The sequence below is a fragment of the Malus domestica genome, chromosome 12, assembly GCF_042453785.1.
Source record: "Malus domestica chromosome 12, GDT2T_hap1".
NCBI lineage: Eukaryota > Viridiplantae > Streptophyta > Magnoliopsida > Rosales > Rosaceae > Malus > Malus domestica.
In genome coordinates, this window is record NC_091672.1 from 2757364 (window position 1) to 2769877 (window position 12514).

General features: G+C 38.0%; 2 protein-coding genes across 2 annotated transcripts; both read left to right on the forward strand.

The window, feature by feature from the left end:
* The first annotated feature begins 198 nt into the window (after window positions 1-198).
* LOC114820099 (F-box/LRR-repeat protein At3g58900-like) lies at window positions 199-3387 on the forward strand. Its single transcript, XM_029090346.2, has 4 exons — window positions 199-425; window positions 807-1860; window positions 2104-2271; window positions 2486-3387. The coding sequence occupies exons 2-4, from the start codon at window positions 850-852 to the stop codon at window positions 2798-2800; spliced, it is 1494 nt and encodes a 497-aa protein (XP_028946179.1). The 5' UTR covers window positions 199-425; window positions 807-849; the 3' UTR covers window positions 2801-3387.
* A 2974-nt stretch (window positions 3388-6361) lies between these two features.
* Window positions 6362-9455, forward strand: LOC139190007 (F-box/LRR-repeat protein At4g14103-like). Its single transcript, XM_070809584.1, has 4 exons — window positions 6362-6557; window positions 6940-8001; window positions 8550-8729; window positions 8957-9455. The coding sequence occupies exons 2-4, from the start codon at window positions 6994-6996 to the stop codon at window positions 9209-9211; spliced, it is 1443 nt and encodes a 480-aa protein (XP_070665685.1). The 5' UTR covers window positions 6362-6557; window positions 6940-6993; the 3' UTR covers window positions 9212-9455.
* Window positions 9456-12514: the final 3059 nt, after the last annotated feature.

Here is a 12514-nt window from a genome sequence, read left to right on the forward strand (position 1 = left end):
GAATCACTTAAAATCCTGATTGAATACTCCTAAATTCATTAAAAGAATTAAAATCTCAATTGAATACGCCCTTTATATTTTTTTATAAAAAATACGCGGCCCAATCTCATGAGAAAAAGGAAAAATTTCGCACACATGTAGTTACTAGTCAATTTATAATAATTTTAATTACAAGTCATCTTCTTCCACCCGCGCATACAACTCTGAAACCTTTCCGCCGTCTTCCTAACGTGCCCGGAGATGAATGACCCACCGTTGGCAACTGTAAACAAGCGAAGGCCATCGATCGAACCAGTGCAGAATACGATAAGCATCTGAATGCGCCAAGCTGTATCAGAGCCGTATTTCAGCTGCTCCGTGCCGCTCCCATCCGCACCAACGCGGGAGATTCCGGCCGATCCGGATCCCGCTCCCGTGCTTCATAGGTTTTCTTTAATTTACCTTTTTTTTATAATAAAAATAATATAAAAAATCCCCTACAGTTTTTAGGGTTTCGAGGGCAGTGTTTAAAAAACCTACACTTTTCAGTTGTGTTGAGTGCCACATTGCCGCAGGCTACTTGGAACGGAGCCATCTCTTGACCAATTACCTTGTTCATCAAGCAGTAAACCCTTTGAGTTAGCCCATGCATATACTATTACTTCGAGTTTTTATTTGATTCCATGATTTTGTTCTATACAATTATTAACCCTTCATAAACTATATAGATTATGCACATAATCCCTTAGGGTTTAGGTGCTGTTCATAAGTTCGTGTCGTATGTTTACACGATTTCTGTTCTTATGTCCTTAATCAATTCCTTGTAGGTGTAAGGTCCTCTTATACAAAAACTAAAAGGAACCAAGCGCCATGGAACACAAACGTAAGTCATTGGCAACTGCAATTTCTCAATCTCAAGGTCCTCGTCACGAGAGATTAATAGACAGATTTAGTAATCTTCCAGAAGAAGTTGCTCATCACATTCTTTCCTCCCTCACTTTAAGAGATATCTGCCGAGTGGGCTGTGTGTCAAAAAGGTGCATGCAGTTTTATTTATCCACTCCGTCTTTGAACTTTGATGTAAGGACTTTCAGTAGGCAGAAGAGATTGAAGTTGTTAGGTTATTTGGATAGGTTCTTGAGTCAACGTGGCGATAATAAGATACAACATTTTCGTATACGTTGGTTATGTCGAGATGATGATGCAAGCAGCTATTATGATGAGTATTTTCGAGTGATCAACTGGATGTATACAGCTGCAAGTTGTAATGTTGAAGTACTTGATCTTTACTTTCCAGGTAAATATGAGCTAGGGAGACCAGTACTAGAATTACCGTCTTGCATCTTTCTCTGTCAATCTTTGAGGTCACTAATGGTGGATTTGCACGGGGATAAGCTTCTTAAAACTCCCTCCTTTGCTTGTTTCACTACTCTACAATGCCTAAAATTGAGCAGTGTTACGATAGATGAGGAGTTTTGCAAATGGATTTCATGTTCATGTAAATGCATTAAAGAGTTAGGGCTTGAATCCGTTGTTGGGATAGAAAAAATATGCATTGAAAGCTCATCTTTAGAATCATTTCGATTTGTGCCTAGTTACCGTCATGTTTGCCATCTCAATATCTCCGGGGAAAAACTTGAAAATATACAAATGTACTGGATTTATCAATCAAGCAAGCTAAATATTTTCGCTCCCAATCTTAAAAGTTTGAAATGGAAAGGGAGGGTGGCAAGTCACCTAAATCTGGAGAAGGTCATGTGTTTGGAAAAAGCTGAGATTTTTCTCCAGCCTAGGATAAGGGCTGATTTTGGCAATTTATTTGAGGCGTTTTGCAGTATTCAGAGAGTTGAAGTTCTTATGCTAAATGTAGCGACCATGAAGGTACGGAACACTTCCCTTACCCTAGCTATACCCTTTTCAAACCTGCTTATTTTTATCTCAATTCAGTATCTAAACTACAATTAGAAATGTACTAAAAATCAATTCAGAATCAAACGTTTGGAAGGTTTGGAATCCTGAACCTAGCCTGCTCGTTTTTATCTCTATATAAAATAATGTGGCCTTTATAACATTGCAGGCTCTCGTTCTTTCTCGATATAAAATGTTGTCTTTATAACATTGCAGGCTCTAATTTGGAAGGGTTCCATGCCGGGATTATTAGCTCATGTTGGTCACTTTTGTGTGCGTGACATGAGTTTGACGGATCACCTAGTCAAAGTAATGACCTCTCTGCTTAAACGAATGCCTAACTTGCATACTTTGCACGTTGTAACCTCAAAATCTGTTTGCTGTGTAAGTAAAACTTGTGTTTGCTCTCTCTCTCTCTCTCTCTCTCTCTCTCTCTCTCTCTCTCTCTCTCTCTCTCCAACAGAGATTATCCGATGTCTTAGATGATTCCTGTAGTAATTCGATTGTACTAAATATATAATTGGAAAACTATTGCGTGGTGTTTTTTTCTTTTTCTTTTTAAGAACTTCAATATATTTGCCTGTTATATCTTTTGCAGGAATCTGGAAAGTTTGGTAGCAAATATTGGAAGCTCAAAAACCTAGCTTGTATTAATCAGCTTAAAGAAGTAACATTTGAGATTTCCAATAATGGGATGAATGAATGGGAGTTAGCAAGGTATATCATCGAGAATGCTAAGAATTTGAAGAAACTGTTCATATATTATTTGCCCAATCAGTTTACTCTCTTTAGGGAGATAACTGAAAGCGCGACGAACTCCCCAGCTACAGTTGAGTTTAAGGTATATGATAAATCCAGAAGAGTTTACAATGATGATCTTATTAGTCCTGATGTACAACAGAAGACCAATTGAATCGTCTTCCCGAATAAAAAGCAGAGGTTTCTCTCCTTATTTGCCAATTCCAGCTACTTCTTTCTCATCTCCTTTGCCTCTTTGCATTTCTATTTCATTTTTGGCCCTTAATTTCGTGTGTTCTTTGAGCTTTTGTCTCAACTTTCCTAAGCTTGTCTCAATTTTAGGCTTTTATGGACCCTTTTCCTCATATGTAACTTCCCATTGTCAGTCTTCCACCTCCAATCTCTGCTACTCGGCCCATCAGGTGTCTGTCCTCGACGGTGTACTTTGGTGTTGGGTGGTTGTTAGAGTGGTATTAGCACTGTTTGGTAGGATTCTGGGAGCGCTTTTTGCTCGAGTGGCTCACTCAGCCCCATTTTCTATGCATCCAATTTGTTCATAGGTTCTCCTTCTTGGTGGTGGATTTACGATGGCGTCGCAGTTGGTGTGGTGGAGACAACAATCTTCCAGATCTAAGGTTTTTTTGTTATTGTGGGTTTGCACTTTTTAGACCTATCCATTGTATTTCCTCTTGAGCTATGCTTGTATTAGAATTGCCTTTTGAGCTTTTTATAACTTTCTTAATTAATGAAAGTTATCTTTTTTGAAAAGAAAAAAAAAATCCTGATGTACATGCAATGTGAAATTTCAATGGATAGTGATATTTTACTTGATATCAACAGTTTTACTACTGATGGAATTATGCTCACTAATACCTAAAGCACAATGCTCTTCGAGAGGTCCTCTAACCCTATGTCATGCATCTTTCTTAATTTAGTTTGGGGTCTTAATATGCTAGTATTAATTTAAATTCAACATAACGAGATTTTGCTGATTTTGAAGTTTTGAACTTTAACCCCAGACATTACTATAAACAACGTGAACATGCATGTGAAACTGGTGTATTGGCCCCGAACATTACTATAAACATTGTGCAAACATATACATGATGAGCATATAAATGGTATAAAAGATCATGCCATAGTCGGATTCACAATACTCATAAACAACAATATCAATTTTCTATGTAAAAGACATGGCATGATATACCCGTATTCAAAAAATAGTTATGGAAACCATATATAATAAATATAATTTGAAAACTAAAGCCCACTCACTGATACGTCATAGGGTCGTAGCTATCTTGCCTTGTCTGCCCTTTAAAATCCTCGAGATAAGCCTGCTCTATATGCATTTCAAACAATTAAGGAAAACACTCGAAAGTTCCTTTTTGTTAACTTATTTTGGGAGTTAGAAGTGTTTGAAAAAGGACTCACGGGCTTCCGCTTGCCGTACATAAGATTTTTCATAAGCATGAGGCAAATAACAATGTACTTGAAGTTTTTGTAGTACCTACAAGGTTAAAGTTCTTATTAAGCGGAGAGACAACCAAGATAAAATAGTTGAAATAGGGATTCTACGAATTTCTATTGCTAAAATTATCAAAATCAAATAACAACAACACCAAACAATACTCAATCCATCTGTTCACGAATATCCACAAAATCTCGAAATAATCATTTCACCAATCTATATTAGTGTTATCATAATTTTTCCTATAATCCCAAAAAATATAACCTTACAGCACCTTACAGCATCTCCAAAGGAAATGTCAAAACTTCTTCATAGGCAGTAAAAAAAATTCTCTCCAACCAATCCTTCAATTTCTTACGTGACGCTGAGTCAATTAAAAGCAAAGCATTTTGCTGTCAAATTTGACAGCAGCTGCCAAATTCATTTAATAATTATTTTAATAGATTTAATTCAATATATAATAAATATTGTTGTCTAGTCTAAGAATTTGATTGGTTGTCTTCACAAATGGACCCCACAACGTGATAAAAAAATATTTAGAATGACATTGTTATTTAACACATCGGGTAGAACAAAAAAATATACAAAGGGGGTGTAGTCAATATGGATTTCATGGGATTTTAATGGATTTTTTTAAGTGACAGATTTTAAAGGATTTTAATAGACTCAACAAATCTATATGGATTTTAACAAATTGGGATTTTATTACAAATTTATACGGATTTGTATGGACTTTTTTCATAGATTTTTATGGATTTATAGTTGATTCCTACGAACTAGGATTCTCTCCTGAGCATTCCCTAGGGATCCCGCAATCTTGTCCGTTCATTTTATATCGTGCGGTCAGTTTTCGTTAAGTACTATTCATATTTGAATTTTAAAATTTAAATTTTAAATGATTTCTGACCGCACGATACACGATGAACGGACAAGATTGCGGAATCCCTAGGATCCCTAGGGAAATGCTCAGGAGAGAATCCTGGTTCGATTCCTACAACATAAACAATATAGAAATTTGAGACACAAAGTAGAAATTCAGATAAAGTAACCACAACAAAAACACATTGTAAAAAATCAAGGTCATGTACTGATTTGCTATGCATCAATATCCTCATCACCCAATATTTGTCAATGAAAATACTAAATAGATAAATACACAATCAACCATTAATTATATTCTACACACAACTTTCAAATGGTGAGAAATTCAACGTGAAAGATGCTCTGAGTTAATTGCTCAAAGTAAAAGTTTGTCTTCATTTCCTTTGAGGAAGAGTTGTGAGCAATTGGATGTCCATAGTCAGGTGTTTTTCTTTTATCCCTCGACGATCATGTTTCAATGTGAAATATGTTGTTAACGCTTTAAAATCAAATCCAGCAACAACTGCAACGGTACCTCTCTCAGACGATGTCGCACCGCACCTTGACTGCTCCAGTCTTCCTTCCTTACTCCTTCAGTCTCTATAAACCCCTGCTAAAACCAGCGTCGTGGTGCAGACACTGACAGGCCCCTCAAAACCCCGCGACGGCAGCTACCAAGCTCAAGGCTGAAGATGTAATTTGCCAAGGTGGACGCCTCGGAGAAGAACAAGGTGTCGCAGGAGTACGGCATCGAGAGCGTGATAAGAGAGAAGCCAGTTTGAAGAGAAGCTTGAAAGAAATCCTAGGGTTGGAGATGAGATTCTTCATAGCCTTTGTTATGCATAAATTGGCTCTCAAATCCTACAAAACCCAATACTAATGAAATCCTTCAAAATCTATTACATTTTGAATACCTATAGAATCATAAATGACTACACCTGAATTTAAATGTATTATTTTAAATGAACTTTAACGAAAAGTTCCATGTACTATCCATTTTAACAAAAAATCACATTTTTACACTAAAAACTCAATCCTGGTACTATTCACTTTAGTCTTTATTTTGTCCTTATTATTAAAACTCAAAGTTTTCAATTCATTTTCATTAGTTTTCCTTATTTTAAATCATGTTAAATCTTACTTGGACTACACCAGGATTTTAATGTCCTTTAAAATCCTAATTGACTATAAGCTGATTTTAAAATTTTTTAAGAAATTTTCAAATCTTAATTTGATTACACCTCAAACAATATCTAATTACCGCATAAATCATCAAATATTAATTTAGTATTTTAAAATTTACATCTCTTTTAAAAATGTTCTTACGAAGCCGAGGGCCCAAACCCAGCCCAAACACATAACAGTAGGCCCACCCAAGCAAGAAAAATGTCTCTCATGTTAACTAGGCGGTAGCCAAATGAAGAAACGCGCACATTTATTTTCATTTTCCCTCTCCTAATAAATAGCTTTTTCCAGAAATTTCGACTTAAATAGCTTTTCTGACAGCGGCTTTTCCAGAAAATTTTGATGGGGTTGTTTCTTGTTTGCGTGCGATTAACCGCGATTTCGAACAGAGGCTTTTGCGGTGAATGACTTCTGGGTAAGCCCATCTTCTACTTGTTTTCTGCTTCTGCTTTTCTTTTTGGTAATCAATTGGAAGATTTGGGATGCCATTGATGGACAAAGCTTCAAACTTTATTTCGTTTTATTTATATTTGTGATACGCGTGATATTGACGACGTCGGACAAATGGGTAAACGCTCTTATGGTGTTTTCTGTATCACAAATTTTTGAATTTAATTTACAGATGGTATGTGAGGCTTTTTTACGATTTGTTGCAAGTATTTGTCTCCTAAATTCATTCAAAGAAACCAAAATTCCCCTGAAAAATTGACACATTTGTGTTCAGATTATATCTAGATTAGAGAGGAAATACTCAAATATTTGCATTAATCTTGTTTTCTTGTCCTTAATCTTTGTAGGTGTAGCTACTAGGTAGGTGCTCTTACCAAAACAGAAGGAAATCTTAGTGTGTCATGGAACGCAAGGATAAGTTATTGGCTATTGCGAATTCTCAAGCTCAAGGAGCTTGTCCCGAGAGTGTAGTAGACAGGTTTAGTAATCTTCCAGATGAAGTCGCTCATCAGATTCTTTCACTTGTCTCTTTAAAAGAACTCATTCGAGTAGGCAGCCTGTCTAAAAGATGCAGAGGGCTTTATCTCTCAACCCCGTCATTGAAATTTTGGTCATCGTACTATGGAGGAGATAAGCAGGGCCAATTAAACTTGCTGAATTCTTTCGATAGGTTTTTGATTCTTCGCGGAGGTAATAAGGTACAGAAGTTTCAAGTACATTTGAATCTCTGTTCAAGCTTACCTGATGAGATTTTCCGAGTGATCACGTGGATCCACATTGCAGCAAGGTGTAATGTTGAAGTGCTTGATCTTCAGTTGAGGGTATACAAAAATGATATGGCTTCGTTTGAATTACCATCTTGCATCTTTCTTTGCGGGTCTTTGAGATCTCTGATTGTGACTCTGTATACAGTTCTTAAAGTTCCCTCCTTTGCCGGTTCCACTAATCTCCAACACTTAAACTTGAGTTATGTTCAAATAGATGACAGCTTTTCCAAATGGATCTCAAATTCGTGCAAATGTATCAAGGAGTTGCAGCTTTATCATGTTGCAGCAGTAAATATCACCATTGAAAGCTCATCTTTGGAATCATTTAGGTTTGTTTCGGCTCATAATGACACCTGCCATCTTAATATCTCAGGTGAGAAACTTGAAGATATACATGTTAAGTGGGAATATTTTCATCCTGGCAGCAGATCATTAACTATTTCTGCTCCAAATCTCAAATATTTCAAATGGATTGGGAATTTATTGAACCGCCAGAATCTCAGGGAATTAATGTGTTTAGAAAAGGCAGAGATTTTTTTGAAGCCTAGGAGAGATATCTGTGATAACTTTGACAACGCATCCGAGTTTCTTTGCAGTATATGCAGGGTTAAAGTTCTTCTTCTAAGCCACGAGACCATTAAGGTAAAGATGCACTACCCTGCAGACTAATATTCTCTTTTGGCCATAACAAGAAATTTGATTGAGCACATTGTATTTGTTTTGGGATCTATAATAGGATATTACATGGAACATATCTTGGCTATGGGGTTATGACACGCCGATAATAGATAGCTAATTTGTGTTTCTTAAACTACAAAGTGGTTTTAAAATTGAATATCTTTGGTTTTACTATAGTAGAGACATCGAACGGAATGAAAATTAATGGAGTAATGCCCGTGCACAGGGTTGAAGAGAGGGACGAAGAATAGATTGCATTGTTATCTATGGTTCCGCTTCTCTTCCTCATGTCTCTCATCTCAAAGTATAAACCTTACAAAAAGTATGAAGCAATTGATTTGACCTATGAATTTGGAAGTATTATATGGGCTTGAATATATGAACAATTGATGATTAGGCATATTTCTTGAACAATTGTGTTTTGCTCAACTTTGTAGCTTTGCTGCTGTATTATCTTATAGGCTTTAAGGGATACTTTCATCTGTTTAAGAGTCGCCTATATAATATTGCAGGCTTTGTTCAAGGAAGTTTCCATGCCCCTGCCGTTCGATAATGTTTCTTACTTGGGTTTGCGCATTACGAGCTTGAGTGATGACCTAGTCCCAGCAATGGTATCTCTTCTGAGAGGAATTTCTAATTTGAATACATTGCAAATAGAATCTGACCTTTCCTTACTCTTCCATAAACCTAAAGTAAGTTAAAAGTCGAAGTTGACTCTCTCTCTCTCTCTCTCTCTCTCTCTCTCTCTCTCTCTCTCTCTCTCTCTCTCTCTCTCTCTTCACACACACACACACAAATGTACGCTAGTTCAGGGACTGGCACTTCCTTGTTTCATAGTTTGTATTCATATTGCTACTTTTCGTGTATTTTGGAATGGTTTTTTTTTTTTCCCCTATTGATTTGGCTTTTGTGTTTTCAGGCACGCGGATGTAATAGGAAATACTGGAAATCCCAGAACCTGAATTTTACAGATCAGCTTAAGGAGGTAACAATAGAGCTTTCCAACGGGTTCAATGCCATGGAGTTAGCAAGGTATATTCTTGAGCAAGCTCGGCGTTTGGAGAAAATGTTCATATTCTATTTACCCCACCAGTCATATGTCATAAAAAGAGTAAATCAAAGCAAGAAAGTCTCCGCTGCCAAAATTGTCTTTCGGAAGAAACAGCAGAGATGATGTGCAAAGGTGGTTCTGTATTTTTCAAAAGATTTTGTGAACAGAAGCTTAAACCTTGTAAATTTTGCTTTTAAGGTTTTGAACAAACTTGGAGCTGTATCGTTGTGTTTGGTACACTTGCAAATTTGGTATCAGGTGGAAATTGATAGATCAAATTGTGCAAATAGTGTTAGTGTTTTGGATAGTTTTAGGCTTAATTGTATTTGTAATCAATTCAACAAGTAATTGAAATGAGATTGAAGAAGATATATGGAAGATGAAATTCATAGAAGAAAGGAGTACATATCTCCTTGAATCTACCTTGGATTCGATACACCAAAGTCGGCTTACATGGTGGGATTTATAGCCATTGCATGCCCATACACACACACTTGCAGTGTGACTGTTCACATGCACAACACATGTTTCCATTTAACTTTTAGCAAACTAGACATGTGGCAAAGTATACACCATAGAGATGATATAATCCTATTCGTACATTACATTATTTGAATATCAACTGCTCTAGCACTTAGAACCATTTGAACTCCATTTCCTTCTTCCATTCTTCAGCTGCTATGCATCTGCGATCCAGCTACCATGCTTATCCACCAACACTCCCTTCTAAGCTAGTAGCTGGTTTAACTCCAAGCTTCTCTTTGAGTGTGCAGAATCGATCTTTGGGAAGTGCCTTGGTGAAAAATATCAGCAAGCTGATCTTCTAATTTACAATAGATTAGCTTGATGATGTTTGACTGCAGTGTTTGTCGAATGTTATGATATCTTCTTCCAATGTGCTTTGTTCTTTGATGGAACACATGATTTCTTGTCAGAGCAATGGCATATGTATTATCATAGTAGAGATGAGTATGACGGCGACGGTGGCTTTGGCAATTGGGGGGAAGATTGGCACGATATTAACGCTGGATAAATCAGCAAGTCGGGAATGTATTGGTAGGTTTTTACGTGTTCGTATTCGATTCAATCTAAGGGAACCATTGATGAGAGGTCTGATGGTTACGTTCTCGTTGAAGGTCGGGTGTGGGTTGAATTTCGATACGAAAGATTGCCCAATTATTTCTTCTATTGTGGAAAGCTTAGACATGGGGGTAGAGCATGTGCGGCGCATGGGATTCGTGGGCAGCAAGGTATGGATAAGGTTGGGGACAACCGAGGTCTAGAGGGTACATTGCCGTATGAAGGCTTGGAGGCGCGGACTGATATGCGGGGCAAAGCAATTAGATCACCGTCACAGAGGTCTGGTAGCCATAGCTGTTAGACCAAGTCAGTGTGAGACTCTTGCTTCCGAGACTTCAGGCAGTTGTGATCACTCTAAACTCTTATCCATGCAGAGTTAGCTTAGGTTACAACTCTTTCAAATGTTTGTTGTTTTTCTGGGATATATATCCTTTGTATAGTTTGTTGTAATCTTTGAAGTTTTGAATAGCCTTGTAAATAGGATTGCTTTCCATGATGTAATCTGAAATGGAATATAAATACATGCAGCCTCTATTTGAAAAGGTATGCAATTAAAGTGAACTCTATAGCGTTCTTAAGTTTTACATGGTATCAGAGCCCTAGCGAGTCCAACGACACAGATCCAATTTTTTTTCCAATGGCTGATAGTTCCAACGGTGCTGCAACCCTAGACACCTCCATTCCCAACCCTCCCAACCCCACAATACCTGCTATGAACTCCTTCTCGTCCATGACTACAGTCGTCAATATCAAACTGGATCGAACCAACTATCCTCTATGGTTGGCTCAGATCCTACCAATCCTCAGGAGTCGTGACCTGATGGGTTATGTAGATGGGTCCATCGCATGTCCTCCCAAACAGCTTCCTGGTGCTGCTGCCATCAATCCCGCATACACAACCTGGGTCCATCATGATCAAATGATACTGAGTTGGATAAATGGCTCCCTCACGCCATCTGTGCTGTCTGTCATGGCCAGCAAGCGATGCTCTCGTGATACCTGGGAGGCTCTCGAGCAAAGGTATGCTTCCTCGTCCCAAAATCGCATCTTGTTTCTTCGGAATGAACTGATGCAGACAAAAAAAAAGGTGATATGTCTATTGATGATTACCTGGATCGAATGAACTCGATTTCTGATAACCTTGCCCTAGCTGGGCAACCAGTGAATGATGATGAGCTTGTCTAGATTATCTTGAACAATCTGGGTCCTGCCTATGAAATGACTGTGAGTGCTGCACATGCACGTGACACTCCAATCACGTACCCTACACTTGACGCTCTCCTACTCACCACGGAGAGGAGAATGGCTTAGCAAATGGCTCATGCTGTGGAGACTGCTCCTGTGAATGCATTTGTGACTGCAAGAGGTCGTGGTGGACGACTTTGAGGTAATGGACGCGGTGTGTCTCCGTCTGCACGAGGTGGTGGTGCTACCCACCAGCGAGGTTTCTTTCCTCGCAACAATAATCAAAGGCCCAACTCGGCCTGCAATGGTGAGAATATCACGGCTACAGGTGACAGACTCACTTGTCAAATCTGTGGAAAACAAGGGCACCCTACCCTAGATTGTTATCAAAGAATGAATGTAGCATATGAAGGGCGCATTCCAGCTAAGAGACTTACTGCTATGGCCACATCTCCGGTCACCATCAACAAGCAACCTAATGGACAGTGGCTGCTTGACACAGGTGCTAATGCACATGTGACTCCAGATCTTCAAAATTTGATCAATCCGAAATAATATAATGGTAATGAGAATGTTGGTGGTGTAGGTAATGATATTGGTCTTTCTATCTCTCATCTTGGTTTAAATAGAATTCAAACTCAGTCTTGCTCATTTGAATTAAAAAATATTTTAAGATGTCCCACTGCCTCAACCAATATTATTTCTGCCCATAGGTTTACTCTAGATAATAATTGTTATTTACTTATCTTTCCTCATTTTTTCCTTGTTAAGGACCTCAAGACCCGGAAGACGCTTTTCCACGGGAGATGTGAGAATGGCTTATACCCATTTTCTGATGGCGGTGGACAGTTCAATTACCCTATTGCAGTGTGTGTAGGCATTCGAGTCTCGGCCTAAAAATGGCATTCACGCCTTGGTCATCCTGCGTCGTCTATTATTAAGTATTTGGTTTCAAATAAACGAGTACCAATTCATGGTACTTCTGATGTAATGTTTTGTCAATCATGTCCCTTAGGAAAGAGTACTAAACTCCCATTTAGTGCTTCTGAGTCTGTTTCCCAATTTCCTTTCCAAATTTTACATTCAGATGTTTGGTGTTCTCCAGTTGTTTCAATTGAAGGTTTTAAATATTATGTTTTGTTTGTGGATGATTTTTCTCGA

Coding starts and splice junctions, on each gene's coding strand:
- LOC114820099 (XM_029090346.2), top strand. CDS start 850: ATGGAACACAAACGTAAGTCATTGGCAACTGCAATTTCTCAATCTCAA. Junction 1,861..2,103: donor TAAATGTAGCGACCATGAAG/GTACGGAACACT, acceptor ATAACATTGCAG/GCTCTAATTTGGAAGGGTTC. Junction 2,272..2,485: donor CCTCAAAATCTGTTTGCTGT/GTAAGTAAAACT, acceptor TATCTTTTGCAG/GAATCTGGAAAGTTTGGTAG.
- LOC139190007 (XM_070809584.1), top strand. CDS start 6,994: ATGGAACGCAAGGATAAGTTATTGGCTATTGCGAATTCTCAAGCTCAA. Junction 8,002..8,549: donor TAAGCCACGAGACCATTAAG/GTAAAGATGCAC, acceptor ATAATATTGCAG/GCTTTGTTCAAGGAAGTTTC. Junction 8,730..8,956: donor TACTCTTCCATAAACCTAAA/GTAAGTTAAAAG, acceptor TTGTGTTTTCAG/GCACGCGGATGTAATAGGAA.